The sequence below is a fragment of the Canis lupus genome, chromosome 19 (assembly GCF_003254725.2).
Source record: "Canis lupus dingo isolate Sandy chromosome 19, ASM325472v2, whole genome shotgun sequence".
NCBI lineage: Eukaryota > Metazoa > Chordata > Mammalia > Carnivora > Canidae > Canis > Canis lupus.
Genome location: NC_064261.1, coordinates 34346774 through 34361404, shown reverse-complemented (window position 1 = coordinate 34361404; position 14631 = coordinate 34346774). Strand labels below are relative to the sequence as shown.

At 35.9% G+C, this 14631-nt stretch overlaps 1 protein-coding gene and 1 long non-coding RNA gene across 8 annotated transcripts in view; one reads left to right on the top strand and one right to left on the bottom strand.

Moving 5' to 3' along the window:
• LOC112648411 (uncharacterized) overlaps positions 1-14631 on the bottom strand; it is a 160747-nt gene that overhangs the window by 101935 nt on the left and 44181 nt on the right. The window lies entirely within an intron of this gene.
• DPP10 (dipeptidyl peptidase like 10) overlaps positions 1-14631 on the top strand; it is a 1271598-nt gene that overhangs the window by 1221315 nt on the left and 35652 nt on the right. For all 4 annotated transcript variants that reach the window (XM_025429711.3, XM_025429705.3, XM_025429721.3 and 1 more), the window contains 2 exons: positions 9966-10064; positions 10172-10241. In XM_025429711.3, coding sequence (XP_025285496.1) covers positions 9966-10064; positions 10172-10241 — 169 coding nt within the window. The remainder of the gene's footprint in view (positions 1-9965; positions 10065-10171; positions 10242-14631) is intronic.

Below are 14631 nucleotides of genomic sequence, written 5' to 3'. Positions count from 1 at the left end.
TGAATAGTGTAAGTAGAAATAACAGACAGAGTGTCTAGGAGACTTGGAAAGGAGAATGAGTCATCATTGCTTGGGGTTAGGGGTTTATATTGGAAAAGGATCTAGGAATATGTGTTCCTTTAGGAATCCAGGGTAGGGTCCAATCAAAGGTGATGACAGATGAATAATAGGATGTATTGGTGCTAGTGTCAGTGGAAGTTTGTTTGAAGCTAATGTCCTGGAACATGTTTGATGCTATTATGTGTTTGGGGCCTGGGAAAAAACTCAAGAGAATGATTAATGATTTTTGCTTTCCCCTTGAAGTGGGAACATAGCTTCTTTGGCTGTTCAGAGGTAAAATACAGAAATGGGGCTAGCAGAAAAACAACAGAGACACAGCCTTTCTAAAATTGATTCCTTTCGGCTTCCTTAACTCATTATCACTACTGTATGATGGCAACTTATTCTGTTTTTATCTTTCATATCTCGTATTTAAGAAGTTTTATTCATATGCCTTGACTTAATGGAGATGCAGGCATAAGACTGTAATGTTGAAGCACAATGTAATGTTATTTTTAGAGAACAGAGAAAGACCATTCATATTCTCCAAATACCAACATATGGAGACTTCCTCCCTGTTCTAGAAAAAAAGACAAAATTGCTCAATTTGTGATGGAGTTTTGTGTGGTTGGAAAGACATAGAAAGTAAATGATGTACTCCCCTATCAGTATGAACCTTAAAGAAGTTGTGGTAAGCAAATTAGTCTATTCAGTATTAAAATTAACAGCAACAATAATAAAACAGTATATTGGATAAGATAGAAGGTTGAATTTTACTGATTAAAAAAAATCAGTATATAAAATGATTTTATTGCATACCTTTTGTGAGATCTGAGACAAAGCAATAGATCATAGGATCAATTTCCTTGTAGGCAAATCAGCAAATGAATTTTGAGATGTATTTACAACACAGGATGCACTGAATAAATGGGAACTATTCCTGTTATATTGCATATTCTGCCAAAATAACTTTTTAAAGATTTCCAATCTGATTTTAATTAACTTTATTCTACTGTTACAAAGCAGTGTTGTTTTCTAGTAATTTCTGCTGCAAATAATGAAACATTTATCTTTCTAATTTTCCCATTTATAAGCCAATTACGATCATCTCAGGGTCAAGAAAAACAAAGTGAGCAGTGGCCAGGTGCTTAATTTTCCTTTTAAAAGACATTTATTGAGCTAAAACTTATATTCAGTTTCAAGTAAATCTTTTGGTTAGTGGATCTTGGATTAATCTTTGTTACACTAATGAATGAATTGTAATGCATTTGGGGGCCACATGAAGTAAAATAGAGTATGAAAAGAAAATTTAAGAAAGAAAGACGAAAATATTTAACGAATATGGAAACCTTTAAACCCAATAGATACCAAAGAAATGCAGAGTAAAACATTGCCATGTAATTTGCCAAACAAATTACTAGTACCAAAAAATTTACATTGCTAATAAGGATACAATGCAGTAAGGCTCTCATAACTTGCAGGTAGAAATATAAATTATAGCAATCTCTTGAAAAAAGTAAGTCATAAGCCTTCAATCTTTTATACTTATTTACCTGGTATTTTTCCTCTTAATGGTTTATACTGAGGAAGTAATTCTAAATAGAGAAAATCTAACACAGCACTGGTGATGATAATGAAAAAAACACAAATGATAAAAAGAGGGGGATCTGTAAATGACTTTAATGAAATATTAATTAGTGCTTGAATATCTTCTATTTATCTTTCCAGAACCTCTGGATCTCATTTTCCCCCTTTAGTCACTCCAACCTATATAGATGACTTAGGTTCTGTTACCATTTGGCTGCCAGTTAGGTTCTAGCTAAAATGAATCCTGTGAGTAACTGAAGAGACAGAGAAAAGTAGTTTTAGAGTATCTATTCTTCCAGTGTTCTCTATCTATCCCTGTGGAGTTACCCCAGGTTGCCAGGATTCCTAGCTGAAGGTCACCATGGATCCCTCTCTCTCACTCAACTATCACTGCTTACTGCTCTTGACCTGCAGGCAAGGCCACTGTCCTAAGCCCTGGATTACTGGACTGCCCCTTATGAACTCCCACCCACTGTTCATATATTTGTAAATAGTTCTTTATTAAATTGTTATTATTCTGACAAAGTCACCATCAGTTTCCTACTTGGATTAAAAAAAATGTTTACAAAAATGTTTAAGCTATAGTTCTAAGTGATCAGGGCTCCAAATGTTTATACCACTCTAACAAAACTGTTTGAAAAATGCATCTAAAATTTTAAGAAAATAATACTCGCAATTGTTAAAATTCATGCATTTGCCTAGCAGCCTTCCAGGTGACTTTTGTTCTTTATTCTCGAGTATTTGCTTCATGTTCTACAATGAACACGCATTACTTTTTTTTTTCATATATTACTTTTTTAATGAAAAAGAAACCCTTCATTAAAATGCTCAGTGAGTTGAGACAAAGTATAAATATGCAAAATTTTACTTAGTTAATATTTCAAAAGTCCTTTGTCTCATATTATTACCATTTTCTTTCTCCTTAATTTTGTATATATGCCTGTTTCCTTTTTCTCTATCCCATCTTATTCTCATCCTTCTTTACTCTTCTACTTTCTGTTCAATTTCATTTTCTTCTCTTCAATTCCATGCTTAAAATTGTGTCTTAACATTTCCTCCTCTCCACATTATTTCACCAAAAACTGTGTATTGCATGTGTTTTGTGAATTTATCATGAAATAAAAGCTATCTGTTCTTAATATTTTCAAAATAGCTTTACTATTTCCTATCTTTCTCTTCCTCAAATATATTTCCTTGTGACATGGATTAATTTTTTCCCCATGAGTAAATAAGTAGCCTTTGATTTAGAAGTAAAAATTTCTCAACTGCCCCTACATTCATGTAATTAGTTGATATGTAATTAGGTTTATTTTTTGCCCCTGACATTTGATAAGAGAAACCATGAGAAATTTATTAGTATATCATACTCATATTGGTGCCTCTGGCTGTATCTATTCATTTTCAGTTAATCATTTTAGATAAATTTGTTTAAAAAAAAAAAAAACAACCAAGAATATGATCTGCAGTTAGAGGTATAAAGGTAAAAATTAAATAAGATGAATTCTTCCAAAAACTCTCTTCATTGTAGTTAGAAAATATCAGGTGACATTGGCTTCCTCTAAATACAAAACAAATGGGGGATCCCTGGGTGGCTCAGAGGTTTGGTGCCTGCCTTCGGCCAAGGGCGTGATCCTGGAGTCCCAGGATCGAGTCCCACATCGGGCTCCCGGCATGAGCCTGCTTTTCCCTCTGCCTGTGTCTCTTATGAATAAATAAATAAAATCTTAAAAAAAATAGAACAAAATCCAAAACATTATAAATATTACAATCATCAGAATCCAATAAAATATTACTGGGTGTGTGAGGAAGCTAGAAAATGTGACTCAACTGGGAAAAAAGCTAGTGTAAATAGAGACAGACTCAGAAATGAGATAGATGGAGCCTTCTGGCAAAAATAATAAAGCAGCTATTATAAATATGATTTTGAAGATCAAGAAAAAATGAATGCAGTATGAATAAAAGTGGAGTATTTTTTAAAGGAACTTCATGAACGTAAAATATCTGAAATAAAAACTTCACTGGAAAATACTAAAAGCAAATTAGACACTACAGAAAACAGATCAGTGAACTTGAAACATTATCAATAGAAACTTCCAGATACAGAAAGAAAAAGAATGAAAAAAAAATGAACAGAGCCTAAGTTAATATAGGCCAATATATATATGATGTTTTTAACTAAAGTCAAAAGGGGAGGCATGTAAGAAATATTTGATGAGATAATGCCAAGGCCAAATAACATGAAAAGTATAAAATTGTCAGATCTCAAGCAGATGGAAAAGGTGATTTAAAAACAAAATTAAACCTTAAATCATCAAAAATAAGAAGATTCCTATTTATCTACACATTACATACATGGTAGTGAAGCCAAGAATTACTTGGCTCAGAGGTCTCATCATAAGAGAAAAAAAAAAAAAAGAAACTAAAAATAGAGCAAAATCTTTAATATGATGATGAAAGAATTTCAGAGAAGACAGCAGAATAGGACAACACAAAGCACGCCTCATCCCAGGAACACAACTAGGTAACACATCAGTGTAAATAACCTAGAAAATGACAAGAAGACGAGGAAAACAAATTCTACAACTAAAGGGAAACTTGGGACTGTCTGTGGGAGGGTGGGAAGCTGCTGGACTGGAGAGGAGAGAGAAACACTCTCCCACTGGGGAGCCCACACAGGGAAGACAAGTTCCCATAACATTTGGCTTTGAAAGCCAGAGGGGCTGAATTTCATGAGTTCTTAAAACCAATGGGACTCAAAACCTGAAACTTGAAAAATGAATGGGCTCAGTATTGGGAAAACCTGTAGGGCAAGAGGAAACTGAGTCCCCACCCTTAAAGAGACAGCAGCACAACAAACCATGGTCTGCAGAGATACAGCATAGAAGCAGCAGTTTGAAAAATGCCTGGGGCATACAGAAAGGAGCTTGCTTTACTAACCTCAGGAGTATGATGGAAGGGCAGGGATCCTTAAAAGACTTCTTCAGAAACAAAGGAGCTGGTGGGCACTATATCTGCCCCCACCATCCAGCATAAACACATGGCCACCTGCAGGAACCAGAGAGGCCCAGACACTTGTCACTTGCTAACACTGCAAATCTTGCACCTCCCTCACTCCCTGCACTTCAAATCTGCCCTCTCCAGCCTGGCTGGTCTTAGTCCTAGTGAATGCAAATCCCCTCCTCTAGAGGACAAGTGCAAACAAACCTTGGCAACACCACTGCACCTCCCCTCCACACACATCTTTGGATCCCTTAGCAGAGCCAACCCCTCCAACATCTTCTTGGCCAGAGCCCATCCAAAGCCTGGCAATGTGCAAACAACCCCAACAGGAGGCAGCATCACTGCAAACTGGCTCAGGAACAGGGGAGGATAACTACATACACCACTTCAGCTGTGGCCTGAGCAGTGGGCAAGGTACAGACCCCTGGTCTGACTGCAGGCTCCATTCACCAACAGAAGCTTCTCAGGGGACAAAACGAATAAAGTGTCCTGCATTCTGGAGCTAATGTTTACTCAGGCAAATGGTTGGTCTGATGCAACTCAATCCCAAGGTAGTCCAAGCTTGGCCCACAGCACAAAAGAGAACAAACACGGCTGATAACAGGCAAAAAAAGAGCCATTGCAGATGACTGGATGGAAGGCAAAAGCAGCTCAGCCACAACAGCAGGGCACAAGCAACACACATAGGAATCACCTTTGAAGCACCAGGTTCTGGTGAACAAGGGACACTGCACTGCAGGGCACTACACATCTCCTTTTCGTAAGGCAGGAGATGTAGCTGACTTTCCTACCATACAGAAACAAACACAAAGATTTAGACAAAAGGAGAAAAGAAAGTATGTCACAAATGAAAGAACAAAATCACAGCAAATGACCTAAGTGAAACAGACCAAAGTAATACACCTGATAGAGAATGTAATGATCATGAGATATTTACTGGACCTAAGAAAAGACTAGAGGACATCATTGAAAAACTTAAAGAGAAAACACAGGAAAAAAATACAATCAGATATGAACTCAATAAATGAAATTAAGAATACACTAGATGGAATAGATAGTAGACTACAGGAAGAAGAACAGATCAGTGACCTGGAGGATGGAGTAATTGAAAGCAATTGAGTTAATCTGGTGATAGAAAAAAAAAAAGTTATGCAAAACCAGAATGGACTTAACATCAAGTGTAATAGCATTCACATTATAGGGATCCCAGGAGAAGAGAAAAGGGTGTAGAAAATTTATCTGAAGGAATAATAGCTGAAAACTTACCCAATCTAGGGAAGGGAACAGCCTCCAAATCCAAGAGGCACAGAGAGCCCCCTTTGAACTAAATCAAACCAAGGTGGTCCACAGCAAAGACACTAAGTAATTGAAATGGCAAAAAGTAGTGATAAAGAGAGAATATTAAAAGCAGCAAGAGAAAAATAAAACAGCAAAAGAAAAGAAAATAGTTATATACAAGGGAAATCCCATAAGGCTATCAGTTGAATTTTCAGCAAGAAACATTGTAGGTCAGAGGGGAATGACATGATATATTCAAAATGCTGAAAGGAAAATGTATGCAGAAAAAAAATGCAACATCCAGCAAGGCTATTATTAAGACTGGAAGGAGATATAAAAAGTTTCCCAGGAGCTAGTTCTTTCAAAAGATAAACAAAATTAATATTGATGAACTATTAGAACTACATCAAAATAAAAAGCTTCTACACAGCGAAAGAAACCATCAACAAAACTAAAAGACAACCTACAGAATGGAAAAAGATATTTGCAAAGGACCCATCTGATAAAGGGTTAGTATCCAAAATATATAAAGATTGATACAATTCATCACCCCAAAAACAAATAACCCAATTAAAAACTGGGCAGAAGACATAATAGAAATTGCTCCAAAGACGACATCCAGATGGTCAACAGACCCATGAAATGATGCTCAACGTCACTCATTATCAGGGAAATGCAAATCAAAACCACAATGAGGTATCACTTCTTTCTTGTCAGAATGGCCAAAATCAACAGCAGAAGAAACATTGAGTACTGGCAAAGGTGTGGAGAAAATGGAATCCTCAAGCACTGTTGATGGGAATGCAAACTGTTGCAGCCCCTCTGGAAAGCAGTATGGAGATCCCTCAAAAAAATTAAAAATGTAACTACCAGAGAGTCCAGTGGTCACAGTATTGGATATTCATCCAAAGAATATAACACTAATTTGAAAGGCGATATGCACCCCTATGTTTACTGCAGCATTATTTATAATAGTCAAATTATGGAAGCAGCCCAGTGTTCATCAATAGATGAATGGATAAAGAAGATGAGACACACACACACACTATGGAATATAATTCAGCCATAAAGAATGAATGAAATCTTGCCATTTGGAACAACATGGATGGATCTAGAGAATATAAGCTAAGTGAAGTCAGTCAGAAAAAGACTAATACCATATAATTTCACTCATCTGTGGAATTTAAGTAACAAAATAGGGCAGCCTGGGTGGCCCAGCGGTATAGCGCCACCTTCAGTCCAGGGCGTGGTCCTGGAGACCTGGGATCAAGTCCCACGTTGGGCTCCCTGCATGGAGCCTGCTTCTCCCTCTCCCTATGTCTCTGCCTCTCTCTCTCTCTCTCTGTGTCTCATGAATAAGCAAATAAAATCTTAAAAAAAAAAAGGAAAAAAAATAAAAACTACAAATTAACATGGTTACCAGAGAGTGGGTGGGGGGAGGGTAGGTGAAACAGGCAAAGGGGATTAAGAGTGCACTTATCATGATGAGCACTGAGTAATGTATAGAATTGCTGAATCACTGTATTGCATGCCTGCAACTAACACTGTATATTAAGTATACTGGAATTAAAGTTAGTTAATTAAATGATGATGGAAAAGAAAACATAATCCTCAACCTGGAATAAATGATCTTGGAAAACAGCCTTCGAAAGTGAAGGAAAAATAAAGAATACAGAAAAAATGCTGAGAATGCTTTACTATCAGATTTGCATTTCTAAATAAGACATAGATCAAAGAATAATTTAGGAAAATACTTTGAGCCACAGAAAAATGAAAATATAACTAATTCAAGTTTGGAGATACCTGACAAGACAGAAACTTATAGCTGTAAATTCTTGCTTAATAAAGAAGGAAAACTATAAAATCAATCATCTAAACTTCTACCTTAAGTAGCTAGAAAAAGAGCAAATTAAGTTGAAGAGAGGAAATAATAATAAAGAGTGGAAATAAATGGTAAAGGAAATGTACTAGCAGTAGAAAAAATGTATAAAAACAGATTTTTTTAAGATCAATAAATTTTTTAGAAAATTTAAAAAATCAATAAAATTTATAAAGTTCTATATAGAATCATCAAAACATATACTATCACTATTTCATTAATGAAATACATGATGTTAATAATGGATCCTACACACATTAGAATGATAGTAATGGAATACTATAAATGATTTTAAGGCGATGAATCTCACATTTTAGATGAAGTGGGAAAGTTTCTTAAAAGACATTCATTGCTAAACAATCTGGAAGAAATACACTATATAAATATCTCCTTATCTACGAAAAAATTCTCAATATTCTTCCACAGAGAAAATTCCAGTTAGCTTCACTGGTGAATTCTGTGCAATATTCGATATATTTATACCAAGCTTACACAAACTCTCAAAAAATATAAGGCCAGCATTCCAGAACGAAATCCATATTACAAGGACGAAAACAACAAAGGGGGTGGTGCATGCCTGGTTGGCTCAGTTGGTGGAGTGTGCTACTCTTGATCTCAGGGTTGTTTGAGCCCCATGCTGGGTGTAGCAACTGCTTAAAAAAATAAAATTCTGGGCAGCCCCAGTGGCTCAGCAGTTTAGCGCCACCTTCAGCCCAGGGTGTGATCCTGGAGACCGGGGATTGAGTCCCATGTCGGGCTCCCTGCATGGAGCCTGCTTCTCCCTCTGCCTGTGTCTCTCATGAATAAAAAAAATATTTTTAAAAATTTTTTAAATTTTTTTTCCTAGTGAGTATAGATACAAAGTTCACTAAAGACTAACAAATATGCCAATTTAAAAAGGGATAATATAGGGATCCCTGGGTGGCACAGTGGTTTAGCGCCTGCCTTTGGCCCAGGGCGTGATCCTAGATATCCGGGATCAAATCCCACGTTGGGCTCCTGGTGCATGGAGCCTGCTTCTCCCTTGTCTGTGTCTCTGCCTCTCTCTCTCTCTGTGTGACTATCATAAATAAATAAAAATTTAAAAAAAAATTAAAAAGGGATAATATATTATAAGTACCTGAAGAATCCATGATTGCTGCAACATTCAGCAATCAAAGCAATTCACTTTATTTTACTATTAACTCAGAGTATTCAGAAGAAAGCATTTGATAAATTTGAAAAATAAAAATAAATAATAGCAAGAATGGAATAGAAATTCCTTAATTAAATGAATAGAATCTATAAAAATACAATTGATATCATACTTAATGTCTTAATGTTGAAAGACATTGTTTTCCTCCAAAATTGAGAGATATTAAAAACTCAATGGATATACATACATACTAATGGATTATAGGGCTATTTTTCACTATGTCTCCCTAATAATTTATAGATTTAGTACATCAATCAAAATCCAGCAAATTACTGATGTTCATGTTTTGTCAACTTGTTTTTTTATTTTGTAATGCTATTGCTGTATTTACAAATTCATTTATTATTTCTTCTATAGTACCTAAATTTGCGCTAATGCCTAGAATTTTTTATCTTAAATCTTAGTTTTTATGAACACTAGGTTTTACAGGTTTTAAATTTTAGTATTTTAACTTGTGTCTTTTTTAAAAATTCATTCATATATCTCAATATCTCATGCTTATTTTTTAACTCAATAAACACATGAGATATAATCATATTCTCTTTTTCAAAGGTATAGTCAATCAATTATATCACTTGTATTATTTCTCTTGATTACATTTTGTACTAATCATGGGTAATATTTTCCTGATTTTTTTACATGCCTCATAATTTTGTATTGGAATCCCAGTGTCATCTTACTAGGTGACAGAAAATTTTGTGTTCTTTTAAATGTTCTTAAGCAGAGTAGTAACATTATCAGATTTACATTTTGAAAATGTAAATGCTAATTTCAAGTATAGGGAAAGTAAAGAACATTTCACCGGAATAAGAAAGCTCAGTTAGAAAACTGTTGTAATAATCCAGCCAGGAGGGAAATTATGAGAGTTTAATCAGTGCCTAACACAGTGCTTGCCAAATGATAATTACTGGATGATTATTTGTTGTGTTGCACTGATTCCTGATCAACACATAGTAGTTATTTAAATTAACTTTTTTTGATTTATAGAGTATTTTATACTGGAAGGCAATTCCATGCTGAAGGAAGCTATCCTGAAGAAGAAGATAATAAAGTCAGAAATTAAAATGCTTCATATTGACGACTATGGTAAAGTTTTGTGCATGCTATGTTATTTAAGAACAACATTCTCTGCATCTTACAGTTTTACATGTAAATGACTCTCCATCTTTAATATTCTGCTCTTTCTTTAAAAGAACTTCCTTTACAGTTGTCCTTTCCCAAAGATTTTACGGACCGAAACCAGTATGCTCTTCTGTTAATAATGTAAGTATTTCATTTGCTTTTGAAATGAAGGAATCTAAAGGCTTTATAATTTTTCTTATGCCTCACATGACAGCATTCTGAGAAAAAAAAACAGAAGTCCTATATATGTAGTTAAGTGGGGCACCTGTCAGTGGTATGAGCTCATCAAGGACCCCAGCACTAATCAACATGGAAGATGTGTAATTTGTACTTCTTACCCTCCTAAGGTGAACTCAGTGTTAACTACCGGGAAGAATGTCACATGTAGTTTGGCTTATGGATGTCTGTTTAAGCAGTTACCAAACCCTACTCTTATTTTTGTTTGGTTTTCACATATAATCTTGGTCTATTATTTTCTTTCTTTGCAATATATTTGTCATATCAAAGTTATGCTGAATTCATAAAAGCAAATTTTTATTGTTGCAAAAATACTTAATATTCTACTCTTTGGACAAATCTTAAATGTACAATAAAGTATTGTTAACTACAGGCACAGTGTTGCATAGCAGATCTCTAGAACTTACTCATTTTACATAACTAAAACTTTATACCCTTTGAATCCCAACTTCCTGTTTCCCCCTCCCCTGGTAAACACCATTCTACTCTCTGCTTCTAGGAGTTTGATTATCTTAGATGTCTTGTAAGAGTGGAATCATGCAGTATTTGACTTTTTGTGACTGGCCTATTTCACTTAAGATAATGTAAGGTACATCTATGTTTTCACAGTTAGGCTCCATGCTTTTTATCAGTTGCTTATGCAACACTGAGGAAACATTTATTTCCATTGCGGAAACCACTAGTTATTCTATCACTCCTGCTGGTTTTTCTTCCTGGATTCATGGTCAGCAGGAAGCACCTCCCATGCTCAGAAAACTGGACTTGTGGTTTTCTCCAACATAGAATTGACTTTGGAATTGAATTCATTCACTTTCGGAGATCATACTTTGAAATAGTACTGGGCACAGAGGTCCCTAACATCTAATGGCTATTTGATATTGATGTAGCATTTTATTCCTGAGAGTTATTAGTTATTTTCATTATTAAGAACCTAGCCAGGGGTGCCTGGGTGGCTCATTCAGTTGAGTGTCTGTCTTTGGCTCAGGTCATGTTCCTGGAGTCCTGGGATTAAGCCCGACATCGGGCTCCCTGCTCAGTGGGCCTACTTCTCCCTCTCCCTCTTCTCCTCCCCACATCTTGTGCTCTCTCTCTCTCTCACTCTCTCAAATAAATAAACATCTTTAAAAAAAAAGAACCCAGCCAACATATATTTCTATGGCAATGCCTAAAATTGTTTACAATTATATCAGAACCTTATTAGGAAGAGAAACGAAAATAGCATAACTTGTCTAAGTGAATATAGAGGATAAGTGTTCAGCCTATGAAATCAAACTTCCTGGATATGAATTCCAGTTTTGTCATTTATTAGCTGTGTCCTTGAGCAAGTTACTTAACCTCATATAAGGCTCAGTTTCTCCAAATATAAAACGCATTATAAGACAGTCCATGTTTTAAGTCTACTTTTTAGATTAAATGGAGTATAACGTGTACAATGCCATGCATATATGATTGTTTTAATTATTTTTATTATAGTTCATTATTTTTACATAGATTGTATTTGGAGTCTTTAATAAATAGAAACAATTTATCACTTAATTTTAAGCAACTAAATACAGAATTATTATACTTAATATTTCTCCACATTCCATTGTCCATCTTAGGCTGATGATGCCTTGACTTCTAGTTTCTCATGCCCAGACCATTCTCCTTTGTCCCTAATAACCAGAAGGCCCTGAAAGTTCTTGCTGACTCCCTTAAGAAAGTTCTTATTTGCTCTTTTGTAATTCCTTCTTCTGTCTCCTCTCTTCTACCTACTTTTCTTCAATCCCTATTTGAAGTATATGTGTAATTTATTGAGGACAATACTTAAGGCATTAAAATGAGACAAAAAAAGAAAAAATTCTTAACTCTATATTTTGTCTCAGTCATGCCACCATTTGGGAGAAGAGGCTGTTCTGTTTATTCACTCGGGGGTAAGGGGATATGGTTCTCAGGTAAAGGAACCCTACACTAGGCATTCTTTCATGAAGCATGCCTCAATTATGTAGATGGCTATGTAGGCAATTATTATCACTTGCCTATCCACTGGTTCCATAGTAGTCACACTTTAGGGTGAAACGTAGACAGGAATTACAGATTCTCTCTAGCCTTGAGTCAGAGAAAGTAACCGACTTGTTTTGGCATCTGATATGAGTTTTATTATGGGTGATTTTTAGTTTGTAAGAAGAAATATAGATTAGTACAAGACAATTTCTCTTGTTAGAAAAGGGATAGTCAGGTCTTTTTTATAGGCAGGATAATAGAGTAAAAGAACTGGTGTAGGAGTCAGGTATGCTTGGGTTCAAATCTCAGCTCAAAGATTTACCAATACATTGCATAATTTTTCTAAGTTTCAGCTTCATTTAAAAAAAAGATTATTTATTCATGAGACAGAGAGAGAGAGAGAGAGAGAGAATGAATGGCAGACATACAGGCAGAGAGAGAAGCAGAAGCAGGCTCCATGCAGGGAGCTCAATGTAGGACTTGATCCCGAGACTCCAGGATCATGCCCTGGGCCAAAGGCAGGCATTCAACCACTGAGCCACCCAGGTGTCCCTAAGCTTCAGCTTCCTTATAAATAAACTGCAAATGATAACTTGGGATATTTAAAAATGTGTCACCATAGTGTTTGGTAGATCATAAATGCTTGCACTCATTGCTTAATAAATTGTAACCATAAACATAGTTATTATTAGCACTGGTATTTTTAATAGTTAAAATTATCAGCTTCCATGGATCTACTGCTTCAGACACCATCTCAGTCTGGGAGGTACAGGGCCCCTCTTAAAGAAAAACAGAAGCACTCAAAACTTGCTAGCACTGCCACCCTGCCCTCCCTATGCTATGCTTCAGTGGATCCACCCTCTCCAATATACTCTTGACCAGAGCCCATTCAAGATGCTGCAACCTGGCAGTGTGAAAGCAGCCCCTAGAGTAGCCAGCACCACTTCAAAGTGACTCATGCCTGAGGGAGGAAAAATAAACATACACCAGTCAGAGAACCAGTAGTAGGCTGGAGGCAGAAAACTAGTCTGTTTGCAGACCGCACTGTGCAATGAAAGCTTCTCAGGGGACAACCAGGGAAGTGCCCTGCAATTTGGTGCTGCTACATCTCTGGCCAATGCCTGGTCTAACTCAACTCAAGCCCATTGTGGCCCACTGACACCCTAGGGAGTAAAAACTGCCCACAACAGTCAAAGAAAGCTATTGCAGACAACTGGACTGAAGGAAAAAGCAGTTCAGTCACAATAGCAGGGTACATACATAAGATAGAGGAGACACGCCTGAAACTGTGGGTTCTGGTAAAAGAGGATACTGCACAGAAAGAAACTACAGGACCTCTTCTTCATAAGACCATTAGTTGCCAAGTACAGATGTGGTTATCTCCCCTAACACATAGAAACCTACACAGAAAGAAAAAATGAAACAGCAGAATATGCCCCAAATAAAAGAATAAAACAAAATCACAGCAAAAGACCAAAACAAAATGGAGATAAATATGCCTGTTAGGGATTTTAAAGTAATGATCATAAAGGTACTTACTAGACTTAAGAAGAGGGTAGAGAACATCAGTGAGACAGTTAATGAGATTAAAAAAAAATTAAGATTAGCAGCACAATAAATTAATTTAAAAATACACTATATGTAATAAACAGTAGGTGAAGCAGAAGATTGGACTGGTGTCCTGGAGGAGAGAAGACATAGAAAGTAATCAAGCTGAGAAGATAGGGGGAAGAAAAAAAATATATATATATACACGTTATATACAAGTGTGTGTGTATATATATATCTGTGTATATATATACATATAACATATATGTATAAAACCAAAATGAAAATAGAGAACTCAGTGATACCATCAAGTGTAATAACATTTGCATTGTAGCATCAAAAGAAAAAAAGTGGGCAGAAAGTTTATTTGAAAAAATAATAGTTGTAAATCTCCCAAATCTGGGAAAGGAAACAAATCCAGGTAACCTAGGCACAGAGATCATCCTCCAAAAAATCCACCCAAGGAGGTGCACACCAAGATACACATTAATTAAGTAGGGAAATGAAGTGATAGAGAATTTTAAAAGCAGAAGAAAGCAGTTAGACACAAAAAAAACACATAAGGCTATCAAATGATTTTTTAGTAGAAACCTTGCAAGCCAGCGGGACTGACATGATCTATTCAAAATGCTGAAAGGGAAAAATCTGCAGCCAAGAATACTGTATCCAGCAAGGCTATCCTTCAGAATAGAAGGAGAGAGAAAGAATTTTCCAGACAGACAAAAGTTAAAGGAACTCATGACCACTAAATGAGCCCTGCAAG